Genomic DNA, 27,273 nt, shown 5'->3' with positions numbered 1-27,273 from the left:
ATAACCATAGTAGAGGAATAGCTGGGCAGGGGAGATAGGAGGTTGACTGCGACAGTATGTGAGGGTCAACTTTTTTGCATGGGTTGTCTAAGAGATTGAGCTTGAGATCCTGGAATATGGTCTGAACAACTGGATCAACTAAGCTAACTTCAGTGATTATCTTGTAGATAGGAAAAGAAAGTGTAGCTCCAACTACTAACAGTATAGCTGTGTGAAGATGTGTGGACTGAATAAAATGTCATGTTTATGCACTTCACTTAAAATCCAAGATGTAACGATAAGCAAAGTTTTTTTTCAACAAAAGCAAAAAAAAGATTCATTGCTATTTCCATGTTTTTCTTGTTTTTTTTTTCCACAATCTAGTTTGAGCTTTTATTTGCATAAATTTGCTCATTTGTGTAGAATAAATATAATTTTCTACATGAGTGCCATCAACCTTCAAAGAATCTAAACCAACATTTTTTTAATAAGAATAGACATAAAAATCCAAGTCCTCCTAAATGTGAACTGTATAAACCACATGAACTTCTGTAGTTTGGTGATCACAGGCCGATCTGCTGCATCTACATCTTTGCATGATTCTCTGCATGTGCTTCCTTGTGCAGAGGGTTACCCAGGTTGCTTTCAACATGCCCTTAACGCACTCAGTTCCACGTAAAAGCAATTGTCACTGATGTGTGTTGAGCCTTTGTGGTTTACCTTGTTGCCTTCAAGGAGAGTGGGCAGGATTTTTTTTCCCCTTGTATATGTATTTGAAGTGTTTATTTCTTAAACACATGTGATTGGCAAGATGTATCTGGGAATTTTTTTACTTTATTTTGATGCTTTGGAAATGAGCCACAGCTGGAGTTTAAGTAAAAGACCAAACTTGGAGGTGGCATAGGGAATCATTTTGCTGATAAGCAGTATGTGCCTGATTTGCCTGAAGGGAACATCTGGATGTGTCTCCTAGTTAGATCTGTTATTTCACAAAGCTTTGGGCATTAGTGATGCCTTAGCCTCCCAGATTTTCTGCCCAGGTAACCTAATGTAGCCTCCTGAGGACTGAAATGTTTTAGTCTGATAAAAACCTGTTTGTCTAAACATGAAGTGAAAACAAAAAAGTTTATCCTGTATAGCTGTCCAGAATTTAGATGGCCTAGTATTTGTCTTAAGCATTATAAGACTATAAAAAAAGGAGGAAGTGAAGAACGTCCTGAGTTTTATTCTCTTTCACCATTGATTCTTAGACCCTTGTTTGCAGCTGGGAAATACAGAGCAGCACGTTGCTAACTTTTCCGATGTGATCCAGGAAACTTACTTGCTTCCATTACTCACAAAAGCAGCATTCAGGGGTGTGTAAAATCCAAACACTGAATACAAGGGAGTGGTAGAGTAAGAAAATTGTGCCCTTGCTTTGCCCTGCACTTTCCTTATCTGCTGCTAGCAGTCAGAACACAGGGCGGATAGCAAAGCATGATCTTCCATGACAACAGATGGAGGCTGTAGTGGGTGAAAAGCTGGAAAAAAGTCCCATTCTCTGTTCTGTATGTGCTCTTCTCAATGACTGGATGTTTTGAATTGTTTGGATTCACTAGCAAGTTTTTACTGGTTTCTTAACTTCCCTTTGAACTAGGAGAAAGGAGGGAATATATCACCAGGAGGGTCCTAGTCTCTCTGCAGTGACACCTTTCCCAGATTTTAGTATTAGTATTTAGGTGTTGACTCCACTGTCCAGGTATTGTTAGTTGAAATTAGTCTGCAACGAGCAGTGTGTAGAAGAGGATGAAATTGTTGGGATAAGAGGAAAAAATTGGCAAGAGAAAGTGACTATCTTGAAGGAAGGAGTGGAAGCTGTAACAGTGTTGGAAAAGATGATCCATCTATTTTAAGTGGTAGAAGGATTCAGTGGAAGAAAGAAGTACCTCTATTTAATTCAGGTTTATTAATATTGTGAGGATGTGAAGTATAGGGTGACTTTAATTCTTTAACTTTTAGGGAGACAGCAGTGAATTTTCATTGATACACTCACTCGCTTTCATACTGCATATATTTTCTCCAGATTTTTGTGAAGCAATGGAAAAACTCAAAACATAATTACAGCCCAAGGTTTCTACAGTAAACATCAAAAATAAACAGTCTTTACCTGAACAGCCTATAGTTGCCTGCTTTGTTTTGTGGAATTGTTTTTCCCATCCTTAGGCAGTTCGTTTAGGTGGTGTAAGTGTGAATACTTACTGACCTATGTTCCCCGCAGTGGAAGCCATTTCTGAACTCAAAACGCAGTTCAGAAATTACTACAAAAATACTGCAGTCCTGGGATGTTGAAAAGAAATACTGGAGTGCCCAAAGAACTGGCTAATAAAGAAAAAATAGTAGGAAGATGACAAGAATCACTTATTTACTGAGTGCATGGTTACCACTGTGTTGCCTTCTGGTTTCTTTTGAAGTGCTGTAGATCCAGTGTACTGCAGCTATGTAGATCTTTTCCCTCTGTGGGCTTTTTCTTGGGTACAGTGCTGACTTAAACCAAGAGTTCTGAAAAGTAATAAAACTGAACTAAATGAGTCATCTTGATCGTTCATTAGCCCTGATATTTGTTGGCTTTAACTCCTGTTTACGTGTTCCTGTGTTGACCTGCAGCAGCACTGTGATACATCCTTTGCAGCTTTGATTATGGTGTGTCGTCTTCGCTTTCATTATTTTGACTTGTGCGCTTTTCCTGAGTTAACAGTTGGCCCCTTTTTTTCCCCGTTGTTTTCCAAACCTTTGAAAGAGGAGTCTAGACTGTGGAGTTTTATTTTCTCTTGGAAGATGAGAAAAACCACGCGTAGCCAGGTGAAGACCTGCTTACTTAGTGTGTGCATCTTTACAGTATTTATTTTACAAAGAATGTTGATACAGTTCTTCAGTATAGATATTTCATTTTCCTTCTTCCCTTTGGAAAGCACTTTAAATTCAACATTAGTTATCATTATTAGTCTTTTATCACTCTTGAGTGAACAGAACTGTTTGGCAATATCAATTTGTCTGCAAATTTATCTAAATGCTAGTTAAGCCTGCTTATTTTAAGTGATGCTTTCGGCAGCTAAGCCACCTTTTGCGAAGGAAAACATCCATAGCTCTGCCTTTTATTCTGGAATAATATATCTAAAGGTGAAGAAGCTGTTTTAGTTTGACTGTAATGGTGTAATTTGCTGTAGTTGGGATTTGCTTCTAGTTTAAGTGGCCTAAGCTGAAGAAGGCACTCTTATTCTGAAACGTGGCTTGTGAGCATGCTGGTTGTATAACTACAGTGGTATATTCTGTACTGGTAATGCTACCTGTATAGATCATTCTTAATCTTTTGACCTGCCTTCTGGCTGAGCAATACTCTTGATTCTGCTGCTTCATGTCGATTATTCTCATATATATATATATATATAAAATAATAATAATAATAATTCAGCAAAGACTAAGCATGTAACTCAAAAACTGGACTGACAGTCCAGAGGATAGTGAATAGGTTTTATTCTTCACAGTGGAAAAGCTAGAAAGAAGCTGAGGCCACCATGAGTCTGCAGGAATTTTAGAAGCCCAGTGATGACTACCAGATCTGTAGAAGGTCTAGCTTTACAATGTGTTAACAAATGATTATCTGTAATGGGATTGAATGCAAGAAGTTAGATAAAATATTTTCATGTAGAAGCATAATTTTAAATGTTACTAAAACGTTATGAAAGAAAATGGAATTAATTTGTAAAGCTGTAACAGCTTGAAGTGGTGTCCATTACTTCTGCAGGTTGCTATGTATTGTAAATGTTTACAGGGCTGTTGTGGCGCTTGGAGACTTTGTAGGTGGCTGATTTCATGGAGAAGATTCCTGAATTGGGAAGAGCAGGAGGATAATACACATGGAGGAGTAGAGACTGTCTGGGTTGAACAGTTGTTCATTCAAGGGAGAGCATGGTGAAATCCTCTCTCTCTCACTCTCTCTCTCTCTCTCTCCCCCCCCCCCCCCCCCCCCCCCCCCCCCTCTCTCTCCACGCCGCCCCCCCCCACCCCATGAAGAACACTGAGAAGCTGACCATTTTAAAGATGGGCAATATCTGTTTTACCTGCTAATTAAATTGACTACTGCTCTTACTGGATTTCTGCAGGTTATATGGACAACGGATTGTTACTTTCTGTGTTTTGTTGCTTATTTCAAGATAGGTTTCAGTTTCTCATATATCAGCAGAATACAATAGTACTGAAGCAGATCTTAATGGAGAAAGTGTCTGTTTCTTGTGGCATTTGAGAAAGGTACCTCCATAGGTGTTATATAAAAATAACAATATTTTGTTATTTTTAAATGGCTAGGAAAGTGAGTAACTTGTGCAATTTCTGTGGAACTTCAAGCACTGTAGTGGTTCTCTGAGCATTAAAATAAAAACTTGTCATTCAAATATATGTTTGTTTATTACTGATACTGGTGTGACAAGAGTAGAGATTTTGAGGTTAATCACAATGTGCATGTGCAGGGGTAAGTGTGATTAAAAAGCCATTCGCACATTTGAAAACACGTAGCTGAGTTGTTCTTTGTTTGGGACTGTTGTTTTGCCAACTTAACGCCAGGCTGTTGTGTTTTGGTGTTGTAAACCCTTTCTCCCTGGTAGTCTGAGTTCTGCAGCCCTTAACTGGCCAAACCGGTTTCGCTTGACAGAAGCAAGTGGTTTAGGTCCTTCTGTTTTTGATGAGAGAAGAAAACAAGGCAAAACACACAAGCAAAAACCCCAAGCCAGCATTCTTAGTCCAATGTCACCTTTGAAACAAATTTTTCTTCCTAGATTTTGGCTATTCCTGGGAATAAATAGCTGTTGCGTGTAACAGCTCAGTATCTATAATGCTGAATTATTAAGAGCCGATCGGAGACAACACCCTTCAGCTAACATCTTCCTATCCTTTAATGAATTAGTTTCGGTAGTTTTCAGTATAAGATGTAAACATTGATGTTTCACTTTACCTCTTTAGTCATGCAGTTTTTCTTAGAGTAATTCAAGTACTAATTTAGTAAGCCCTGTTTGAGAATGCTTATTGGATTTGTTGCTCATTTGTTGCACGAACCAGATTACTAGTGCCTAAATCTTGTTCTTCACTCTCTCCAGCATAATTAAGAATTTCAAGCTAGAAATCAGAAATTAATGCTGGAAATAAATACTATTGTTAATGTGTGTCATGACTGTCTTTGATGTTTTGGTTTGAAATCAGCTGGGAAAGGAAAGCATTCATAATCTGATGAGTAAGTCACACAGAATCACAGAATGTTAGGGACTGGAAGGGACCTCAAAGGATCATCTAGTCCAATCCCCCTGCCTGAGCAGGGCCACCTAGATCAGATCACACAAGAACGCGTCCAGGCGGGTTTTGAACATCTCCAGAGAAGGAGACTCCACAACCTCTCTGGGCAGCCTGTTCCAGTCCTTACAGCTGCCAATAAATTCGTGTGAAGTATATTTATGCAACATTAAAAAGCTCTAACCAGTGTTGTTAGTTGACTGACACAGATGGTTTGAGTGTGGACTTCAAGGAAATGACTACTATTACAGGGGCTGTGCTTGGAAGTCTTACCGAAAAATTAGTATCCCTTCACATTGGGCACTCTATGAACATGCGGTAACACAGCCTTTGCTACAAAGAACACACTGCCTTGACATAAGCATCTCCCATACTGATACTACTCCTAAATAACTGCTGCTGCTTATCCTCAGTTTCTTCATGTTTCACCCATGAAGTGGGGCTGAGACTTTAGGGCAGGAGTGTTAATTAGTTGCATTTTCATCATGTAAGACACAGGTTATTATTTGAATCAAAAATGCTTTTGAAAGAATGGCCACAAGATTTATGATCTTTGAGTTGAAAGAGGAATACCTGTTTCTTCCTATCAGTTAGAGAAGAAACATTCTCTGAATTACTCTCAAGTATCCTTCAACTTTATCAGATACCTGTGTCCGTGTCTCTCGACTCCTCTTTCTGACATTTCCCAATAAATTGAAGAAAATTACCATACACTTTGATTTTTATTAAATTGCTTCTTTTGGCTTTACTGTGGAAATTGTTCTTTTTTTTTTTTTAAACATCAGTGCAGCAATTTTCAGGAAATAGTTAGAAAATTGATCGTTGGTTTCAAATAATAGTTATTCTTACTCTTCAGTTCTTAGTGGTTTGTCAGTAGGCAATTATTGGATAATCGTACAAGCTGTTTGTTCCGTTTCTTTTATACTAGATGGTTAGAAATTGGACAGAAGAAGATCCATCTGTACTGCTATCTGGTTGCAGTAGAAAAGCATCAGCTCTCCTGTAATATAAGTAGCTTTTTGTGAATATCTGTAGATGTTTTTAATTCCTGAGCTGACTATTTTGGTGGAAAAGGGAAATGGTTTTGACCTAACTGGCAGCAAGAACAAGAAAACACTAACGTTTGAGAAACAAGCCAAGGTTTCATTAATTGTGATAAGGTTTGGTGATTTTTTGACAAGTATGTGTCAACAAATATGATGCTTGGAGGGTTTTTTGTTTAAAATGTTACTGCTAAAATAGCCCTATAGATTTAGGAAAAAATCAAAGCCTTAGCTTAAAAGTCATTCCTTCTTGTTAAAGACAACGTACGTTATTTTGTCTTGATCTGCTAGCTCTTGCAAGAGCTCTTTTCAAAGTTTAAGTTCATATTCTAAAATGATTCTTTTACATGTCTTCTGTCTGATAACTATAGTTGATGAAATGTAGGGCTAAAGGTGGGAGAACAGCAATGCTCCTCAATGCTCCTTGCTCACTAGCCTTGTCAGACAGAGCAGGAAGCCCGGGTAATAACTCCTTGGTTCTGTGGTAGAGTGGGGGACCACAAATGACTGTAGTCAGGGAGACAAGTAGTGCTGGCATCTTGCAGCTCAGAAGAACTGAATTCTGTGGAAGAAACATGCCGTGGTATGGCAAAATGAGGGGAAAAAAAAAAACCAACCCCAAACAACTGAATCTCCGGCTGCAGAATTACTATCTCCACAGGTTCTTTTGTTACCTGTGAAGCATCTTGCATCTTAAAACTGTTATTTTAGGCTCTGTGCATGATCAAGTAGGCTTCAGTGCTTCTGCTTATACTTGGATAATGTTTTTCCAAAGCCTGTTTCATCAGCAATAAGAGCTAAACTGCTGTCTTTTTTTTTTTTTAAATAACAGCTTTAAAAACACCCACAAAACAAACAAAAAAACCCCCACAAATAATTAATTCAAAGTGTGCTATTAAGGCCATAGTCATTCATTGCTATTTATAGGTTTGAATACTTTTTTCTTCTGGTTGGAGAAGATTTGTTAAAAATGAGAAAATAAAGCAGCACAAAGACAAGGTAACTTGTCGGTGACGTGGACAGTGGCATGGAGTGCACCCTCAGCAAGTTCACTGATGACACCAAGCTGTGTGGTGCCGTCGACACGCTGGAAGGGAGGGATGCCATCCAGAGGGACCTCAACAGGCTGGAGAGGTGGGCCCGTGCCAACCTCATGAAGTTCAACCAGGCCAAGTGCAAGGTCCTACATCTGGGTCATGGCAATCACAGGCACAAATACAGACTGGGCAGAGAATGGATCGAGAGCAGCCCTGAGGAGAAGGACTTGGGAGTACTGGTGGACGAGAAGCTCAATATGAGCCGGCAATGTGCTCTTGCGGCCCAGAAGGCCAACCGCATCCTGGGCTGCATCAAGAGGAGCGTGGCCAGCAGGTCGAGAGAGGTGATTCTCCCCCTCTACTCTGCCCTCGTGAGACCTCACCTGGAGTACTGCGTCCAGTTCTGGAGCCCCCAACACAAGAAGGACATGGACCAGCTGGAGAGGGTCCAGAGGAGGGCCACGAAGATGATAAGAGGGCTGGAGCACCTTTCCTATGAGGACAGGCTGAAAGAGTTGGGGCTGTTCAGCCTGGAGAAGAGGAGGCTCCGGGGTGACCTTATAGCGGTCTTCCAGTACCTCAAGGGGGCCTACAAGAAAGATGGGGAGAGGCTGTTCAGGAGGGCCAGTTGTGATAGGACAAGGGCTAATGGTTTTAAAATAGAGGGAGGTAGATTCAGATTGGATTTTTTTTTACCATGAGAGTTGTAGAACACTGGAACAGATTGCCTAGAGAGGTGGTGGATGCTCCATCCCTGGAGACATTCAAGGCCAGGTTGGACGAGGCCCTGAGCAACCTGATGTAGTTGGAGATATCCCTGTTCCTTGCAGGGGGGTTGGACTAGATGACCTTTGAAGGTCCCTTCCAGCCCTAACCATTCTATGATTCTAAGAGAGAGTAAAATGCAGTACTCCTGTATTTTATTTGGTGCTGTACCCACTAGACCACTGTTTCTCTTGTGAGCTTATTATAGTCCATGTTCTTCTGACTGCCTCTCAGTGCCTTACTAGAGCTGGTAAGCAAAACTTTATACGACCGTGTTGCTACTTCTCAGTGGATTGTAGGCTGTGTGGGCCTGTATGACAGTTTGAGCCATCCAGTTAGGAATTCTCTGTATCAGTAAAATTCCCTTGTGGTTTTGGCTGCTTTTCTGAACGAGGCAAATGCCTTCTGTGCTGCGAAGTAGCAGGCTTCCAGAGGGCTTGGCTGCAGTGATTGGCTTTTGATATTAAAATATAGCTGATATGAAGAGGAAGCTTAGCCTAAAATCTGAATCAGTGGATAAAAATCGTACGCATTAAAAATTAATTTCATAGGGAAATAATCTTTTCTTCTCTATTTCTTTTTAGCATGAACTTAAAAAGTTCTTTAATAGTTTATTAAAAATGCTGCCTACGTTGGAAGGTTGGAGATTTCTAGCTGTTCAAATCAAATGTTTTGCCAAAACTTCCTCTTGGTGATGAAAGTCTGTGTAGCAGCCAGTGACCTTTTTCCCTTTTTTTTTTTTGCTTTATGTAAAGAATTGATCCCTCAAACACTTTTTTTCCTAAGAAATAACTTTGATTTACAAATGCATGGCATAAATCACATTTAGATTTTTAAAAGACTAGAATAAATGTCTTTAAAAGTTTTCTTATAAACTTTCTATTGACTTTTGCACAAACGGAAAATTTATGTAGATAGCTCAATACAGTTAATGATAGAATGGATTTGCATTTTATGTAGCTACTCCAAATACTGAAACTGTGAATTTGTACTCGTGTTTTATTGTTACATTTGGCACAAAGTGTGCCTGTAAACTTCCCTGGCTGTACGACTGGTCTTGCACCAAAACAGTGGATTTAATTTTTAAATTACTAGAATATATGCATCAGGTTTTGTAATAGCTTAGTATGTCTAAGTGTTATTTAACACACACCCACATTAATCATTACTGAATAACCAGTCCTGATAATTTGCGTTATCATTGTAAGTTTTTTATTCTTATGTGCACATAACTTTCCCTCTTATGAGACTTATAATGGGACTTAAGGGACTCAGCTTATAATGAGAGGTGTCACTCTCATTATAAGCTGAGCTGTTGATATGACCTGTACCTGAGGAGGTTAAAAATTCTGTGTTTATTTTCTTATACATGTGTTAAATTATAACTCTTCAGAGTGAAACTTGCCATTCCATGCATCTGCATCAGAATTTTTTTCCCCTAGGAAGTCTCAGCTTTAAGTGGAGTAGGGATTTTCTTATTTCTTCCGTAAAACCAGAGCTGCTTGTTGGAAAAGATTTTAAGACTTTGAGGAGGCAAGTTAGAATTTGGTTTGAGGAATGAATCATGCTGCTTTTGTGGGTGTTCTGTTCACATCTTGACCAAGTCATGAGGTGGTTAAAAGTTGTATTTTGCCTGTGCTCACAATGTTATAAGAGATTCGCATAAGTTTTCAAGAGGTGCATAGATGTAGCACTCCCAGATATTGAAGTTACTATAAATAATATTTGCCAACAAAATCACTGCTCGGTTAAGTGCTTGGTTTTTGTGGAAGCTTTCATGGTGATGATGTCCAGCTCTGCCCTTGTTGCTGCTCACTTGCTGTCTGAATGGCTGTTTCATTTGTCTTCTAGGAAGCCGGATAATTTTTTGATTCTATTTCAAGGTGAGTTGTGCAAGTTGTGTATCTTCAGTTCTTCATGTACCTCAGTGTGTAGATAGTGGAGCTGTATGTCGCTCCACACTGGTCAGTGTGGGTAATGAGCAGATAATAAAGGAGGGAGATGTAATTAGGAAAAGGCTGAATGTTAAATTTTGGCTTTGTTTACTTCAAATACTGCAGTACAGGAGGAGTGTTTCTGTAGAATGAAGTGATTGGCATTAAGGATCCAACATTGATGCTATGATAATTTGGGGAAATACTGCTTTTGCCTAGGTCAGTCCATGGGCTAAATGTCCACTTACTTTTGGAGCAGATCTTCTAGTTCAGTTTAGCTTAAAATAAATTGAGTTTGTGTATTCGGACACCACTGTACAATGCACACCAAAGCATCTGAAGTGAGGATGGCTGGGAGGCTTGCTTCAGAAGCCTTCTCCTGATATGAACTAAAGAAAGCGCTGTGTAGATGCACTCACTGTCTCGCTGCTGGAATTGGAAGTGAATGGGATAGGATTTGGGAGCCCAGAGAGTCTGTTTCTCTTTCTATCCCTTACAGTATCAGCAAGGGATTAATGTTATTTCTGTGTGGAAATAAGTACATGTTTCTGCTAGCTCAAGTGGTAGTAGAAATCTGTGCTTCCGACTGAAGCAGCCACAGGTAATCGCAAATGACAAAGTGTTGACTTTGTAGAAACGCTGCTTTTTCTATTTCTTTTTAAAATTTAAGAAATCAGATATTTTGAATTTTTATTAAGTGAATTGACAGCCTGTGATAGCAGATGCTTAAAAGTAAAAAAAAAAAAAAAAAAACAACAAAAAACTATCAGAGGAAGATTACCTACACGATTGTGAGATAGCCCAGTAGTGGTCACAAACTCTTCCATATGAGCTCCTTCTCTTGTTCATAATACAAATCACCAGTACATCACAGAATTTTAATGTCCTGGAGAAACAATAAGATGAAAATGTGTCACAGTGATGATTTGTGATTTTACTTGCATTTTGAGATACTTTGAGCGTGATTTATATGAATGCTGGATATTCGTAATAGCATATTTTTCAAAGCACAGCTCTAATTAAAGTTCTTTTAAAAGTACTGACTGAAAAGCTAGGCACTGAGTGTCTGAAATTGAGAAACCAAAGTTAATGGCTATTTATTTTTACCCTTTGTGCTTTCATCATTGCATGCCAGTCAGTCACCTTTAGAACAGGAATAGAAATACTGATCTCATAATGTTACTGCAAAGTTTGTTTATCATATGTAGTCTTCTGATGTTATGGACAGATCTGCATAAACATGTCTGTGGGGAAATGTAAGGATTTTGTATTCAGTGTAGGATGCAGATGGTGAGCATTTAATGGGTCATAGGATGAGGGCAAAAACTGAGGAATTGTCTGTTTGCTGAATGAAGCAGAAATCCTGCTGGGGAAAATGGAATAAAGCAGCAGAAAGAATATTGTCAGAAGTAGGTATGCATAAAGGCTAAATTGAAGTTGCATGGCTTTCAAATCTTAACTACTGCATTGCTTGGTTTTACAAATATGTATTTAAAGCTTTGGGAGGATTTGATGTGATACAAGTCTGCTAAACCATTGGTGCTTTGTAATCTGCATTTTGGTGTGCTGTGAGGCAAGCGTACGGATTGGATTAGTAAGAGTCGAAGGAATGCAGGGTGATGTGTGAACATTGTGGTGATGTGTTTTATGTATCCGAGTATGCACGTTTGTGCACTTTTTGAGAAGAGCAGTTTAAAAATACTGGTAGTTTTGGAGTCACTTGAGAGGAAGGCTTTCGGAATAAGGTTGTGTTGCTTCAGTCATTTAGTTGTGTGTTCAAAACACCAACATCATGAATTGATGTCTGTGGAAGTTTTGCTTGAGGGTTGGTCTAAATGTATGATATCCTACATTTTACTGCTGTTCTCAGAATATTCTTATTGGGAAAATGTTTTGGTTTTTTGTTTGTTGGATGTTTTTTTGTTTGTTTAATTTGGGATACTGTTTTTCAGATATAGATTTGATCATTTGAATAAATAGCTAAAGCAAGAGCCAAGTTCCCAGGAAAGGAGTCAGCAGGTAGGGGGTGAAGAGGGGGCACCTTTCTCGGATTCTCTTTGCATGTTTTGTATGAGGAGTTTTCACTTTCTTAAACATGCCCTCTGAACTTGGATTATGAAATTCAAGGTTTATTTTCACTTGTGTCTGCTCCTGTAGAGATGATGATACAGGTCAGAGATGCTAAGCCTTCTGCTCTTTTCTGTGGTAGTAGTAGGAGCCAGGTGATGGGTTTTTCTCTTCCCTAAGCCTTGCTAGCTTGCTTTGAGGGGTAATCTGAAAAAGAAGGGCATTGTGAGACACCAGTTGGCAAATCATCTGTAGTGCAGCCAAAGCAGTGATTTCTGGATGTTGAGTAAAACCAGCAATACTAACTTGTCCACTGTGCTATCACTTATAGACAAGTATTTGTGCCCACTCCTTCCCTCTGTCTCTTCACCTCAGCTTCCCCGCATATCTGTCCCAATTTTCACCTCTGGCTCCGTCCCCTTTCTAGTCTGTCTAGGGTGTGGGTTCCTTGGGTCAGAAACATGCTCTGTGGTGTACATGGCATAATTTCTTTAATAAATATCCAAATCAAATGTTGATACTGAAATCATAGCTAATTACTTTGTCTTTAATTTTTCTTTCTTGCCCTCTTTTTTTAAAACATTATCAGTTTGTTTCCCTTTCAGTGGTTCATTAAACTTGACTATTTTGTATGAAACTTTTCCACTAAATCCACAGACTCATCCTGAGTTACAAACATCGCTGTTTTGTTTGCATCATTGCTTACACAGGAGAGAAAACAGGTCAAGTTATGCCCTGAAAGAATATCTCCTCATTCGTTTAGCATTTTTCGAATACTGTTAAAAGTATAATGTAAATATGTGAGTAAAAGAATGGATGACAAAATGTACGTGGCAGTTTAGTTTAGGGAACTGCTCCTGTTAAAAAGAGCATCCTTGCCATCGCACTTCATACTTGTGTAACTTGGTCTTAACAGAAGGTTTTAGTGTGGTTCAGGAAAAGGAGAATTATCCTTGGATTTGCAAATGAGGAATGTACGCAATTGTGGCAAAGATGAGAGTTCTGTAGGTTGCTGGTGTTATTCAGCTTCTGCTTTAATATGAATATAACCAGGTTTGCACACTCTCAAACCCTTACCTCGTATTGTCTGAAGCTCGGCTGAAAAACAATGAGGGAATGGACTAGCTGAATTTTAGTACTGGAGACGTGCGCTGTGTTGCTGCAAACATCAATATTAGGCCTGCTGTCATGAGTATAAAAATAGTGTTGTCATTGTACCCTTTGGTATTAAGTGTATATTTCAGTTAAGTGGCATCAAACAGGATAAACCACTGTTGTGCTAAGAACTAGTCAAGCATAGAGTATGTGCCAGTTTCTTGTGTTGAAGTGCTTATGACCTGAAGAACTGGTCCTCAAGCTGTTGCTTGTGATGAGTTAGGATGCTGCTTTTAGACAGACAATTGTTAGGCAGTTTTTTATGGAAGAAAATATCCATGGAGCGGGAAATGGTCTTTTTCTAAATAAAGGAATTCATCCGACTTCTTGTAGCTTAAGTCAGTTTTGGTAGCAATCGCTGTATTTGAGGTAATTATTTCTTTAATGTACCCTTACTCTTAAATTTTCTCAGGCCACAGTCAGAATGATTCTTTTTAATCACTGGTTTGGTTTCTGTAATTCCATTTTTGCTTTCAGTGCCCTAATGTCTTTAAATATTTAATATACAAGAAATTTTCTATCTTCTAGAATAAATGGCCTGAAGGGAGGAGGAATTTCTGAAACTATCCTAATTGAATGTACAAAAAGAAAATCCAGTGTGCAGCCAAGCTGTTTATCTGATTATGTACCACTGAAGTGCACTTCGTTGAGCCCTGCTTCTGCACAGGCCACTGAAGTGATCTGCCAGTGATTTGTGTAGCTGATAATGTATTTCCAAGTTGTGCTCACTTAAAAAAAAAAAAACAAATAAAAACCCAACCCAGATCTTCACGTTACTGGGAGAGAATAAATGGTTCCATGGTTGATAGATTTGATAAATTGAAAATTTACAGGAAAATATTTATTTTTTTCGTGGTTCATGCACAGATTGCCTTTACAGGTTTAGTGTATCTTTTCTTCTTGGCTGCTTAGGAGAGCACTGTTTTGTGCTTTAGGAGGGAAGAGATTCTCAGGAGAAGCTCTTTGGGGCCGACATGCTGTGGTAAGAGCCATGGCATAGCCAAAGGTTCTGCAAATTGCTAATCATATGTGGTATTTCTGTTAATTTTTAATACATGAGTGTATGAGAAGTTTTTTCTTTTCTGTTTTTTTTTATGCAGGTCAACTTTGTAGTGTGCCAGCTGTTTGCCTTGCTTGCGGCTATTTGGTTTCGAACATACCTTCATTCAAGCAAAACTAGCCCATTTATAAGACATGTTGTTGCAACTCTCTTGGGCCTTTATCTTGCACTTTTTTGTTTTGGATGGTAAGTTGCACTTAAATTCACTTTTCAGGGACTTGTAGAGTTTCTTTTCTTGTTTGCAGGGAAGCAAAGTTTTCTTATGAAGAACCTTATTACCTAATTCTGTGGTTTTTAGCTGCTGCAGATGTACAGAAATTGGCTTAAATTTTCTGAATGTGATGCACAGATTTTGAAAGATCTTCAGTTTGCAAAGTGGTAACTAACATACTATCTTCCTGTGATTTTGTGAGGATGAAGCGGTTTAACTTGTACCAGTTTTTCTGTAAACTTACTTGAGAAGTATTCTCTTGAGGCACAGCACAGGTGTGATGACTCATAATTCCTCTTAAATATTCACTGTATGAGAAAACTTGCTGTGTCTTTTTCTCAATATTGAATATAATCTGACTTTTTGTGGGAAGAGTGGCTGGAACTGCAGCACTGGTGATGCTCCTAGTAGTATAAAGCACCTGGAAAGGAGCTGGCCTCTATTTGAGAGTTTTTTCGTTGGGAGATTTTTTTCTTTTATGGTTTGGAGGGAGGGTGTAGTTTGTGTTGTGGAGTTTTTTGTGGTGGTGTTTTTTTTTTAAAAAAAACCCCCACAAATCTTCTGTGACTGCTGTTTTCACAGCTTGATCTTTTCACAGTGTAGCAAGCCAGAAAGTTAGTAAGGCTAATAAAGGGTATGCATTTAGTTTGGTGAATTTTTTTTTTGCCTTTCAAAATTAGCTTACTAAATGGCTCTCATCTTCCCAAGCTGACTTGATCTTAAGTGCCAGTTTCGGTTTATTGCACAGTAAACAAAGTGCTTGCTCAGCTTTAAGTACATAGAAGACTTATTTATACTGACTATTGAAGAGTATTATTGACCGAGAGGGAATTAATCAAGCTGTTGTGCAGGTAGGGAGGTGCACACACAGAGTGTGTATAAATAAATTGTGGAATTCCAGTCTGCAGATTTGGCCTCTGCCTTGGTATATTGCAGAGGCTTCTCAACATTAGCTGATATATGCATTACTTTTAAATTTAGGAAATAAAAAATCAGGAGGTTTTATTCTTTGGATTTACATGTGCAATTTACTTGTATATGTAATTCCATAACTCCTATGCATTTCTTAAACTTTTGACCATGGTATTCTTCTTTGAGAGAATGATCTGATGTCAAAGACTTCCAGTCTTAACACCAGATGAGGAGGATGATATGGGAGATGGGTGCTACTGTGTGTGGGTTTTGAGAGCTGTGTAAGCTTTAGAAGCACATTCTGTATCCATTCCTTTGGAAACAGAAATCATTAATTGTAGCTTGTAATTAAAAAGTGTTAAAAATAAATTAATAAATGAAATTTGGAGAAGGGAGACTTTAGAAAGAAACAACCTCCACCACCAACAGGCATAAATAGAGATTTGTGGAAGCTTCTTGTTGGCAGTACACCCTGGAAAGGAATTTGGAAAGAAATCTTATGCCATAGTAGAAACCTAGATTATTCTAGTTTGCTTTAGATCATACTTAAAGCAATTAAAATAAGCAATGAATTTCTATTTTACTAAAAGGTTTTTTTTTCTTGTGATGATGGAACTAAAAGCTTTTTAAAAGTGCCAAAAAGGAAGAACATAATTTGAGATGTTAAAAGCACACATTCTTTAAAAAGCTGATACTTCTGTTGCACTTGTGCCAACTCTTTTTCCTGTTGCTGAAGTATGTATTATATAAGCTTGTATTTGGGGAGTTTTGTTTTGTTTGGTTCCCCTTACCCCTCCCCAAGGAATTGAGTATATGTATAGGTTACAATCTCATGGTACACCTTCAGCCACTCTTGAGTTGTGTGTACAAGGGGAAAACTGTTCCTGTTTTCTTATATAGTGTCTATAGCAAATGTAGATTTGCAGAAAATCTCATGCAAACCTAAATGTGGGAAATAGCTTGGAATCTGCACCCTTTTAAGAGTATTTATTAGTCATTAAGTTGTCCTCTTCAATTTCAGGTGTGTTAGTTTTCAGTTGCCTTTGTAGTGCTTCGTAGTGGTGATGTGGGTCAGGAAAAGAAGGGATAATTCCCTTGGCATAATAGCAAATAATATAAAAGGCCTAGAATACCCTTTGTATGTAGCTAAAATTTACTACTTCATGTTGTATTTAAATGCATCCCTTCTAATTTTTGAATCAGAGATCGATTATATTGCTACTGTTAACAACTCTGAAAGAGAAATATTTTCGGAAACTGTAATCTTGATATGGTACTACATGTCAACCCAAAATTTTTCAAGCTTTGTTGGCTTACTATGTCCCTTTCTCTGAGAAACAAACCTGTTAAACTGCGGTTTGTCATTTCACTAATGCCTGTCTTTTCTGCGCAGTGTTGCTAATATGTGGCTGATACGAAAAGAAAAAAGGAGTATTTTTTTAATTGGCAATTGATTATATTAAATGTGCATTTGAATTTTAGGTAGTCATATCTTAGATGAGACTAGATAATCGTGAAGCATGGGAGCGTGTGCAGATTGGATCTTCCATAAAAAGTCAAGATTTTCAAGGTCAGCTAATATCCAAGTGAATTACTTTCCTTCAGTTAGTGTGTAGACTTTGTAGGATTTTAGCTGGCTAGAACTGGATTTCTTGTTGAGAGTCTCTGAAGATGTTTCCTTATGAATAGATGAGGAGTTAAATCAGGACATTACTGATGATAAACTGAAAGAAAACTATCAGTATATCAAAATAGTGGCTGCTTTTTAACAGAAAAATTCCAAAGCCAGATCAGTGTGTCACTTCATCATATGTGAGTATGCTACACAGGCATTTAAAGTACCAGAGTGAAAAAGAATATACTTACTGAAGATCAGATGTGTTTCCCCAGTCACTGGCAGTAGTTTGTCACCAGTGCTCTACTACCTTACTAAAGTATAACTCCTTTAAAAACAAAACAAAGCCCCTAAAGACTGAAATAACTGTGATGTGGTAGCTAGGATGGAGTTAAAATTTGACAAACCTGTTTAGTTTTGTGTTAAACAAATGCATGCATTTTATTGTCATTAATGAAAATGAGAGTTTACTATTTTTTTTTCTAGGTATGCCTTACATTTTGTTATACAAAGTGGAATTTCCTACTATATCATGATCGTAATAGGAGTGGAAAATATGCACAAGTAAGTTTCCATTTTAATTTTTTTTTCGCTTTTACAAGAATGCTAATGTTTAGGTTTTTTTTGTAACTCTGCACATATGCCATACTTCTGGTAGTATCATAATATTTCAGGATTTGAATTCTGCTCACCATGGTTTTATTTCCAGGAGAGAAAATGGCTTATTTGGTTATTTTTGTCAGTTTTGTGGAATATCTAAAGGTTGTTACAATTGGTAATGTTCCACTGAGACTTCTTTTGTGTTCTTAGCATTCTGGTTTTTTTTTGTCATTACTTAATCATAAATAAATATAGAGTGCCTCACAAATGAATTAACTATACAAATGTAATTTGATAGCAGCCAGTGCTAGTAGAAGGAACATGTCTGAAAGGAAGAGAATGTGTGTGAGAATTTTTTAGGTACTAAGTGTTTGTCATTTCCTCTCTTTTTTTGTGGTGTTTTTTCTTCTGTAAGAATAACGCAGTGTGAATGCTGTTTTAGGTTAAGAATCATAAAATTACATGCGTAGGGCATTATTTTAGGTTTGCCTGAAAGCCTGATTAGACTAGCAGTATCCGAATACATACAGAGTGTACTTGTTTCCCTTTTTCAATCATTCTGAAAAGCTGGAAAGACACTTATTTTATTACTGTATGCATATGTTTTACTATTCTACCAGTCTAAAGATCAGAACCAAATTAGGTTCCTGCTGTGTTAATTCTTGCATGAATGTTTAGTAAAATTGCAAATCCTTGCTTGAATAGGTTCCTGAAGTATGTGAGGCTGTCAGGAAAGATACTGGTAAAAGAACCAAAAAGGAAAATTGCTTTACACAGAAGGTGCAAAGCCAGGGTGGCCTCAGTTTCATGATCCTGCCTATTAGAACACTCTGCTTCTTAATAGTCTGCTATTGAATGTAGTTTTACTCTCTTTTGAAATATGCCATATTAGCCTCTTCTTTTCAGGTTTTCTACAAAGCCTGCTATAATCAAGCTACTGCAGATGTGAGAGAACTTCATTTGGTTGGATGACTGGTTTGTTTTCTAATGGTTTATTTGATTAGATGTTGGTTTAGAGCAACTTGTTCACATCAATTTCTCTTTAGACATGTAACCATGTAAGTTATAGTGTACATAGCTTACTATTTTAAAGTAAATTTTTAATGTGGTTAATTGCTGCAAAGGGAGGTACCAGGTACTTTGGTCTTTAGCATAACAAATCACGTTGGTTTCTTGTAAAAGGAAATAGTGAGAGGGAAGTAGCATGTGTGTATTTAACATTCCTGTGCTGGAGCAAGAGAACCAGATAGTTCCTGATCCTCCCAGTTCATACCAGCTGGTTTAACAACTGCATGGCCTGATCTGCTGAAGTGTTTGCTGTGTTATACACAACTCTGTGTGTGTGTTCTCTGTTACTCTCAGATACGGTGCAAGTGTGAGAGTAAAAAAACATAGGTCTGACCACTGGGCTTGTGCTTTTCTATGACAGTATGAGTTAATGTACTGTTGGATAAAACTAGAAGGGTTGTCTTTCAGTGGAGGAAAAAAACCCAAACCATAACAAATGCAGCAATTTGTTACTTCAAGTTGTGGACAATGCTTGGATGCTGCATGGGAAGCTCCAGGAACCATTTCTAATAGGTGATACAGGCAAGACTGTACAAGGTTTGCTCCCTCCTTTGCCAGTGTCCCGGGGTGAGGTGATGCCTCTTGGTGTCCCTATATGCTGTACCTTTTACTGAAGGAATGCACCACGTACTCTTAACTTTCTGCTATGAAAATGCCACTTGCAGCTTTCTGTTTGACAGTCTGTAAAGAAAATTAATGGGAATGACTCACTCCCCCACCTAAATGTTTGGAGCTCAGGGGAGATTTAAGGCTAAGTGCTGTATAGTAGGATACAGCTGGTACCACCTGACTCCCAGATTGGAGAAGGGCCCCATCAGTGTTTTCCCGGGGGGTGTGTGTGTGTATATACAGCTAATCAGAATACTTGTATGTACCTGCATAGCCTAGATTTTGGAATTTGCTTTGTATGTCTTAGAGGGATCCATTGGCTGACAGTCCTAGTTAGCAGTTACCTGCGTTGTTCATAAGCTTCTTAAACTTGAAGACTACGGGACATCACATACCTATACATGATGTAAATATGAATTCAAGTGATTTTTTTTGTGTTGGAAAAGCTCTTGTGTATTGTACAAAATATTTTTGTCTATTATCTAAATTAATTCAGTGAAGTAAGTTTCTGTCGTCTTTTCCCTGCCCTGCTTGCTGTCCTGCAGATTTCTTGAAGTGTATGGATTGGGAAAACCATTCTCTCTCTCCTTCTTCCTGCTTTCCCCACCCTTTAATATAGTTCTTCAGTCTCTGCAGCTTCTCTAAAAATTGTTTAAACAAGTAAGAGACAACTGAAGTTCTTAGACTGCTTATCAGTTCAGCTGCTGTGTGCTGGGTATACTGTTTTTCCTTACCATCTGAAGCAAGGAAAATTTTTTATAAACTTCTACGTTATAGAATCGTAGAATGGTTTGGGTTGGAAGGGACCTTCAAGATCATCTAGTTCCAACTCCCTTGCCATGAGCAGGGACGCCTTCCAGTACACCAGGTTGCTCAAAGCCTCATCCAGCCTGGCCTTGAACACTTCCAGGGATGAGACATCCACAGCTTCTCTGGGCAACCTGTTCCAGTGCCTCATCAACCTCGGAGGGAAGAATTTCTTCCTTATCTCTAATCTAAATCTACCCTCTTTAATTTAAATCCATTGCCCCTTGTCCTATCACTACATACCCTTGTAAAAAGTCCTACTCCAGCTTCCTTGTAGGCCCCCTTTAGGTACTGAAAGGCTGCTGTAAGATCTCCTCTGAGCCTTCTCCAGGCTGAACAACCCTAGGTCTTTCAGCCTGTCTCAATAGCAGAGGTGCTTCAGCCCTTGCATCATCATCATGGTCCTCCTCTAGACCTGTTCCAACAGCTCCATGTCTTTCTGATGTTGAGATGTCAGAGCTGAATGCAGTACTGCAGTTGGTTTTGCTTTTCTTCAAAGCAAACTTTCAAGTCTGATACGCTTCTAAACCTGTTACTTTCTTAATGTACTCCCATTGAATCCTGAAAGTCTTTGCTCTACAAAGTTTCTACCTTTTGCAATTTTTTCCTGAGGGAACTGAACCCTGTGCAGCTATTGCTTCTAGGTTGGTCATGACACTACGTGGCATGTTGAAGACAGAAACCTTACTTGAACAACATAAAAGGGAGGGCGGGAAAAAGAAAGAAAAAGATAAACCCCTTGGGGTCAAGAAGAAAGAATGGACCATATTAAAAAGGAAGGAAATCTTACATTTTAGAAATTTTTAGAATAAAGTTAATTATCAGAAAAATGAATTACTGGAGACTCGGATTTAACTAAAATTGGTTGATTATTTTTATACTTAAGTCTTACTTAAATGATGATACTTTAAATGAAGGGTGGGGTGGTAACACTAACTCTCCTGTGATTCAAAAGCTCTTATTTTTTAAGTGGTGACTAATTTTTTTCATTTGTGACTTAATATTTATTTGGTGCTTTCATGGCTCAGTTAATTGTGAAACTGAAAAACATGTTTAAACAAGTTCTCAATTCCAATGAATTTGCATTTGGTAACTGATACGGTGCTAATATATATTTATTTATTTCTTCTGTGGTTGTGAAATTGCTACTTGTCTTAAAAGACAAAACTCCAAATGCCGCAAGATTTTTTCCGTAAAGCATTTGGGTACTGTTAGCTAAGAGCTATGTAAGCAATGCTTGCACAGGTGATTTGATGACAAGGCTTTTAAGATTTCTAGGTAACTCTCTCTCTTTTGACATGATTGTTCATTTTATGGTTGATAAATAATGTCCCTCAGCTTGTGGGGAAAAGAAAGTTAATTATAGGGCTCCCGGTTGCTTCACTGGTCAGTAGTTTTCTCAGTGACTTCACTGACAAAATATAGAAGCTCTAGCTGTGTCAATGTAGAAAATAAATCTCTCTATTTAAAATCATTCCTGTTATACTGTTCACTTACATTTATTAGGTGTACTAATGTAAAATCAAACAATAGACATGCTATTCATGTCTCATGTCTTCTGTTATGCTTAAAGGTGCGGGATGATAGTTTTCTTCTTCCAGAAGTCTAGAGTTGAACTGCTAAGACTTAAGGAGGTTATTTCTGGCTTTAGTAAAGAAAGAATTCATTTAATTGTCTTCTGGTGTATTTAAGCTATGAAAAGTAAATTAACAAAGAACCTAGAGATCTGAGATAACTAATAGCAGTAAATACATAGTGAGCTGACGTGAGTGTGCTGCAAGTGCCACAATGATGAGGAAGGGGCTGGAGCATCTTTCCTATATGGAAAGGCTGAAAGAGCTGGGACTGTGCAGCCTGGAGAAGAGAAGGCTCAAGGGAGATCTCATGAATGTGTATAAATACCTGGAGGGAGGGAGCCAGGCTCTCACTGGTGCCGGGTGACAGGACCAGAGGCAATGGGCACAAACTGGAACAGAAGGTGCTGTTTGCACAGCAGGAAATACTTTGTTACTGTGAGAGATGCTGTGAAGTCTGCTTCCTTGGAGATACTCAAATGCTGTCTGGACACGGTTGGGCAGCTGTCTCTGGGTGGCCCTACTTGAGCAGAGCGGTTGGACCAGATGACCTCTAGAGATTCCTCCTAACCTCAACTGTTCCCATGGTTCTGTTTTCTTTTGATGCACATACAATTCTTTGTACTGTACCTACGCTTATGCATGTGAGCTGTTTGAAAGTAGTAGTGAAAACAGATATTTGAATTTGAGTAAACAAACTTTGATTGTAACTGATCTGGCCTCTGCGGAAGTGCTTCCTGGTCATCCCTGTCCTTGGGATTTGGGAATTTTAGTCCTTATTAAGTTCCCTTATGCCTCCTGGCCAAAGCTAGGACACAGTAATGCCCTGCTTCCCTTTTCCTTCATTGTTTGCTGTGGCTTTGAGAAATGGTGGGAGATTTGGCAAAGGAAGAGTGAAGGAGACTTGCTGATTTGATCTTAGAAATTTCAGATTAAGAGACAAGTAAATTTAATTCATCTGAGTGAACTAATTTGCTCAGCATGTTAATTGAGGCACTTAGTTTGTCACTCAGGTGTTTAATAATGCTGAGTGTCATGACTTGTTGATAAAGAAGTTTGCTAGTTAGCCTACAACTTAGATTGCTGCAAAAATCAAGTTAGATATTGTTTAAAAGTTATGGTTGCAGTGAAATGCAGAATGGATCAAGCAAACTACTCTCACTCATCCTGTAAGGTATTGGCAAGGTTTTTGTAAGCATCTTTGTATCTTCAGAAGTGAGAGCATTCGTAAGTTGAAATTATTTTTTTTGAAAGTGGGAGTTAGGCTGTTTTTTGAACTGTATTTTCCGAAGGCCCTTGATCAAGGTAAATGTAAGTTTGTGGTTTGATTATTTATTTTTTTTTTAAATTGCTGTCTGCATTTGATTTGATCACAGGTGTCTTAGTGTACAAAGAACATACATGATGTAGATGAAGATTTTTTTTTTAATCTGCAAAAGAGGATCTGAAGCAACATCTCAAGTGATTCATCATCAAATCAACAGACTGAAATAACAATATCTAACAATCATTAAGGGTTTGACTAAGAAATGCTATCAATTTCTAATAATAATTTTTATTAAATCTGTGATTGGAAGCCTGCCACTATGTTTACAATTCTTTGAAGGCATGAGGGTATCCAGACAACTAAGTTATCTGATATAACTTCTCGGTTACAAATTTGTAATTTATTTTTGTAACTTGAATGAAAATATCTGGTACATAGATTGTCCTTTGGCAGCTGTCGGCATAGCACTGAGAATACTCATATTCCGAATTTGAATTTGAACTGTTCTGCATATACAAACACAATTTTTCTGCATTTCTGCTTCTACAGTTAGTGCAAATAAGATTGTACAATCATAGAATCATTAAGATTGGAAAGGACCTCTAAGATCATCAAGTTCAACCGCCAACCCAATACCAGCATGCCCACTAACCCATGTCTTGAAGTGCTGCATCTACACATATTTTGAACACTTCCAGGCATGGTGACTCCACCACTTCCCTGGGCAACCGGTTCCACTACTCTTTCAGTAAAGAAATTTTTCTTAATATCTAATCTAAACTTTCCCTGGCACAACTTGAGGTTGTTTTCTCTTGTCCTATTGCTTGTTACTTGGGAAAAGAGATCAACACTGACCTTGCTACAACCTCCTTTCAGGTAGTTGTAGAGAGTGATCAGGTCTCCCCTGAGCCTTCTTTCCTCCAGGCTAAACAACCTCAGTTCCCTCAGCTGCTCCTCACAAGACTTGTGCTCCAGACCCTTCACCAGCTTTGTTACTTTCTCTGGACACACTCCAGCACTTTGATGTTCTTCTTGTAGTGAAGGGCTCAAAACTGAACACAATATTTGAGTTGTGGCCTCACCAGTGCCGAGTACAGGGGCATGATCATTTCCCTAGTCCTGCTAGTCACACTATTTTAACTTATTAACTTATTTGAAGTTAAGAAACTAATTGAGAACTGAAAAATATTAAGTATGTTCTTGTCGTTCAGCCAAGGATAAATGCAAGATGAAGGAAGATCAGATCTACTGGATCTGTAGCCTTAAATAACACAAAGACTGATAGAACAAGTACTGTTCTGTCACTGCAAGCAATTTTTGTTGTCTTATCAGATCTATGTTAAATGCAAAAAAAAAACCCTGTTACAAACTTTATAACTATAAAATTTTATTTGATTGAAAAGCAATTAAACAGTGATTTTGGTATAGATGAGAATCAAATACATATTAAACAGTATAATTTCTGTGGTATGCATAGAAATGTTTTTCTCCCCTATTAGAAATAAACACCAAGACTAATGAATGACTGTATTTAGGAGCATATTTCAGTAGTTACCAATGAAAAGGAATCAGTTTTCCATTTTGAAGTGATGTGTCTCTTGTCAAAGAAAAGGGATTGGACTTGTGGATTTCCATCTGAGAAAGAGTAGATGGTCATAAATACCTGTCTCAGCATGAACAATGTTGTAGCTAAAGTAGCTAATGCAAATCTTCAATAAATAAAGATAAGGGTTTTTTATTTCCAAAAATAACTGTGAGATTGCAAAATTGTGTCCCGTTCTAGTAGCCAAGATGAAGGAATGATTTAGAAATACTGAATCTCATGTGAAGAGCCATAGCAGTGATTTGGGGGACTGAAACCAGGTGTTAAGAACCTTATCAGGTTCACAAGACAGTGAAATATTTATATTGGAGATAAAAATGCAGAAATCTTCTATTTTAGCAGACAAAGCACTACAAAAAGTAGAGTTAACGGTATTTAAAGCAGGATTGCTGTTTTCGTTTAGATGAACACTCTTTTCTGCTATCAGAAATGCTATTGTGGCTCTATGCAGAAGGATGCTTCACCTCTCTTCTGAACTGATTAGTACTTTTTTTTAATAGCAAAGCACATGATCTGTGCTGGACGGTTTCCTAGTTAGATAAAATCTTTGAGGTTTTACTTGTGTAACGGCAAAGATTTTTCTTGTTTGTTTGCAGACGTGAACACTAAATTTGTTCTTCGAGAATGTAGCTTATCTTATACACATACGTTAAAATGGTAAACCCAGAGTTAAAATAGAACTATCACAGATAACCAAAGCTTGTCATCTGAAATAGGCTTCATGTTTTCATTAAGATTTCCCATGTCTGTTAATTTTGTCCGTAACTGACAAGTTTCTTCTTTATGTGGTTAAATCAGATGATCTACTTGAGAATGTCTTGAGTTAACTGTACAGGGCATATCATATAGTTCTTTGAAGTTTAATAGCTGCCTCCCGCATGCTCTTTGCATTACTTGTACATCAAACTGCTCATCAAAACCACATACAGTTTAAAACTGACTTACCAAGTTTAAAAAAACAAAACAGCAACAAGAAAACTCTATGTTCCTTTTTACTTTTGTGGAGCTTGGAGATTGAGATTCATAGTGCTAGAAGTTTTGGATTTTTTTTCTTGAGCGTGCTTTATTGACTTAATTATCTTCATAATTTGTTATACGTTTAGTTTTTCTGATGCTTACCTAGAGGTCAGACTTTCGTGTTCTGAAGAGTGTGAATGGAAACACTGACTAGCACGAGGCAATGATTCCCTCTATGCTGAAGATTTGGCCGTTACAAAAATAGCCATGTAAATGGATGGCTGTCCTCAATAAATTGAAAAGTGAGCACTTGTTGAAGTAAACAGCTGTGAAGGAATTTCCTAGTAATCCTTACGAATTTCTTTTTAAAGTATTTGTTTTAAATAACTAATACAAGTTCATCCACTTTCATAACTTCCTGTAACTCTCTTGGCTGTGTTTGGATAAAACTCAATGCATTCTTTAAAACAATAAAGGTATAAGTTGAAAAATAACTTGATATATTATCCTCCTTAAAGTGGGAATGTTCAAAATGAAAGGCCTTTATTGATCAAAATTTTTGCAATTACAGAAATGGAGTGAAAATAGAACTGAAATTTTCTTATCTTTAGTGCCTGTCACTCTTGCCTTATTTTCTAAGTAAAGATTAAATACATTTATTTGATCTTTGTTCCCCCCACCCCAACCTCCCATGCATGTGTAGGGAGAAAGAAGGAAGGACAGGAATGGTGTAGTGTCTGCAGCTTTGTGAAGGCTGACACTTAAGTAGAGAGGCTGGTAAAGATAATAAAATGCAAAATAAGGCTTTCTTGAAATGTTGTAGCAACTTGAGTTGCTTTGGTACAAAAGGGGTGTAGTATGCTGTCTTAATGCAACTAGAAAAAAATTCCGATTGTATACTTTGTTTTTCCAGGGAGAAGAGTCTGAATTAGTCTGTTTTTTAAATTCCCTCCTTATTTTTTTTTATTTTTGACTTGATAGATGATGTTGACTTGATAGATTCAAAGAACAGAGTTCTCAGAAGAACAGGCATTTTAACAATGTTGTTGACACATAAAACCTCTATCATCACACTTGAGAAAACTCAGGTGAAAAAATTTCTGGACTTCGTTTTTTTGAAGTTGCTTTACGTTATTGGGTATTGATGTTTACCCGAAAGAGACTTTTCTTACTTCCTTGAACTTTAAATTGGTAGGTACTTTTTTCACACTGTGTACTTGGTTTCTATAAAGCATATAGCGGACAACCTTTTCTTGGAAAGAAGCAGTGATGTAAAATCATAGAATGGCATAGGCTGGAAGGGACCTGAGAGATCATCTAATCCAATGGCTAGATGTATTAAGTTATCTGTTGGGACCGAGTAGTTATTGCTTTTTGGCTTGCATAGATCTCAATATTTTTTTTTTTTAATCTTTGTGCTCAAAGTGAAGCTGAGCACAATCAGTCAAGCAACATCAAATTGATAATAAGGGTTAAGTCATGTTTTCTGGGCTCTGTATTTGTTTGGTAATCTCTGAAAGCTGTAGGATCTCTATAGATAGTTCTTCAAGGCACATTACTCTGCCTGTCATGCTGCCAAGTAACTTGACTGCCAGCAAATGAGCTCTGAGTCATGGTATCATTGCTGCATGGTTTATTACCTCAACAAACTATTGATGTCAAATAAATCAAGCTTCCTGCAAAATGAAGTGGCA

The 27,273-nt window shown here is 37.9% G+C and overlaps 1 protein-coding gene across 2 annotated transcripts in view; it reads left to right on the top strand.

Moving 5' to 3' along the window:
- MBOAT2 (membrane bound glycerophospholipid O-acyltransferase 2) overlaps positions 1 to 27,273 on the top strand; it is a 102,682-nt gene that overhangs the window by 5,131 nt on the left and 70,278 nt on the right. For both annotated transcript variants that reach the window (XM_086608369.1, XM_086608368.1), the window contains exons 2-3: positions 14,397 to 14,542; positions 17,581 to 17,658. In XM_086608369.1, coding sequence (XP_086464495.1) covers positions 14,397 to 14,542; positions 17,581 to 17,658 — 224 coding nt within the window. The remainder of the gene's footprint in view (positions 1 to 14,396; positions 14,543 to 17,580; positions 17,659 to 27,273) is intronic.

This window comes from Tauraco erythrolophus, chromosome 2 (genome assembly GCF_009769465.1).
Source record: "Tauraco erythrolophus isolate bTauEry1 chromosome 2, bTauEry1.pri, whole genome shotgun sequence".
NCBI classification, from domain to species: Eukaryota; Metazoa; Chordata; class Aves; order Musophagiformes; family Musophagidae; genus Tauraco; species Tauraco erythrolophus.
The sequence above is the reverse complement of the archived record's forward strand: the minus strand, read 5'-3'. Positions and strand labels throughout refer to the sequence as shown.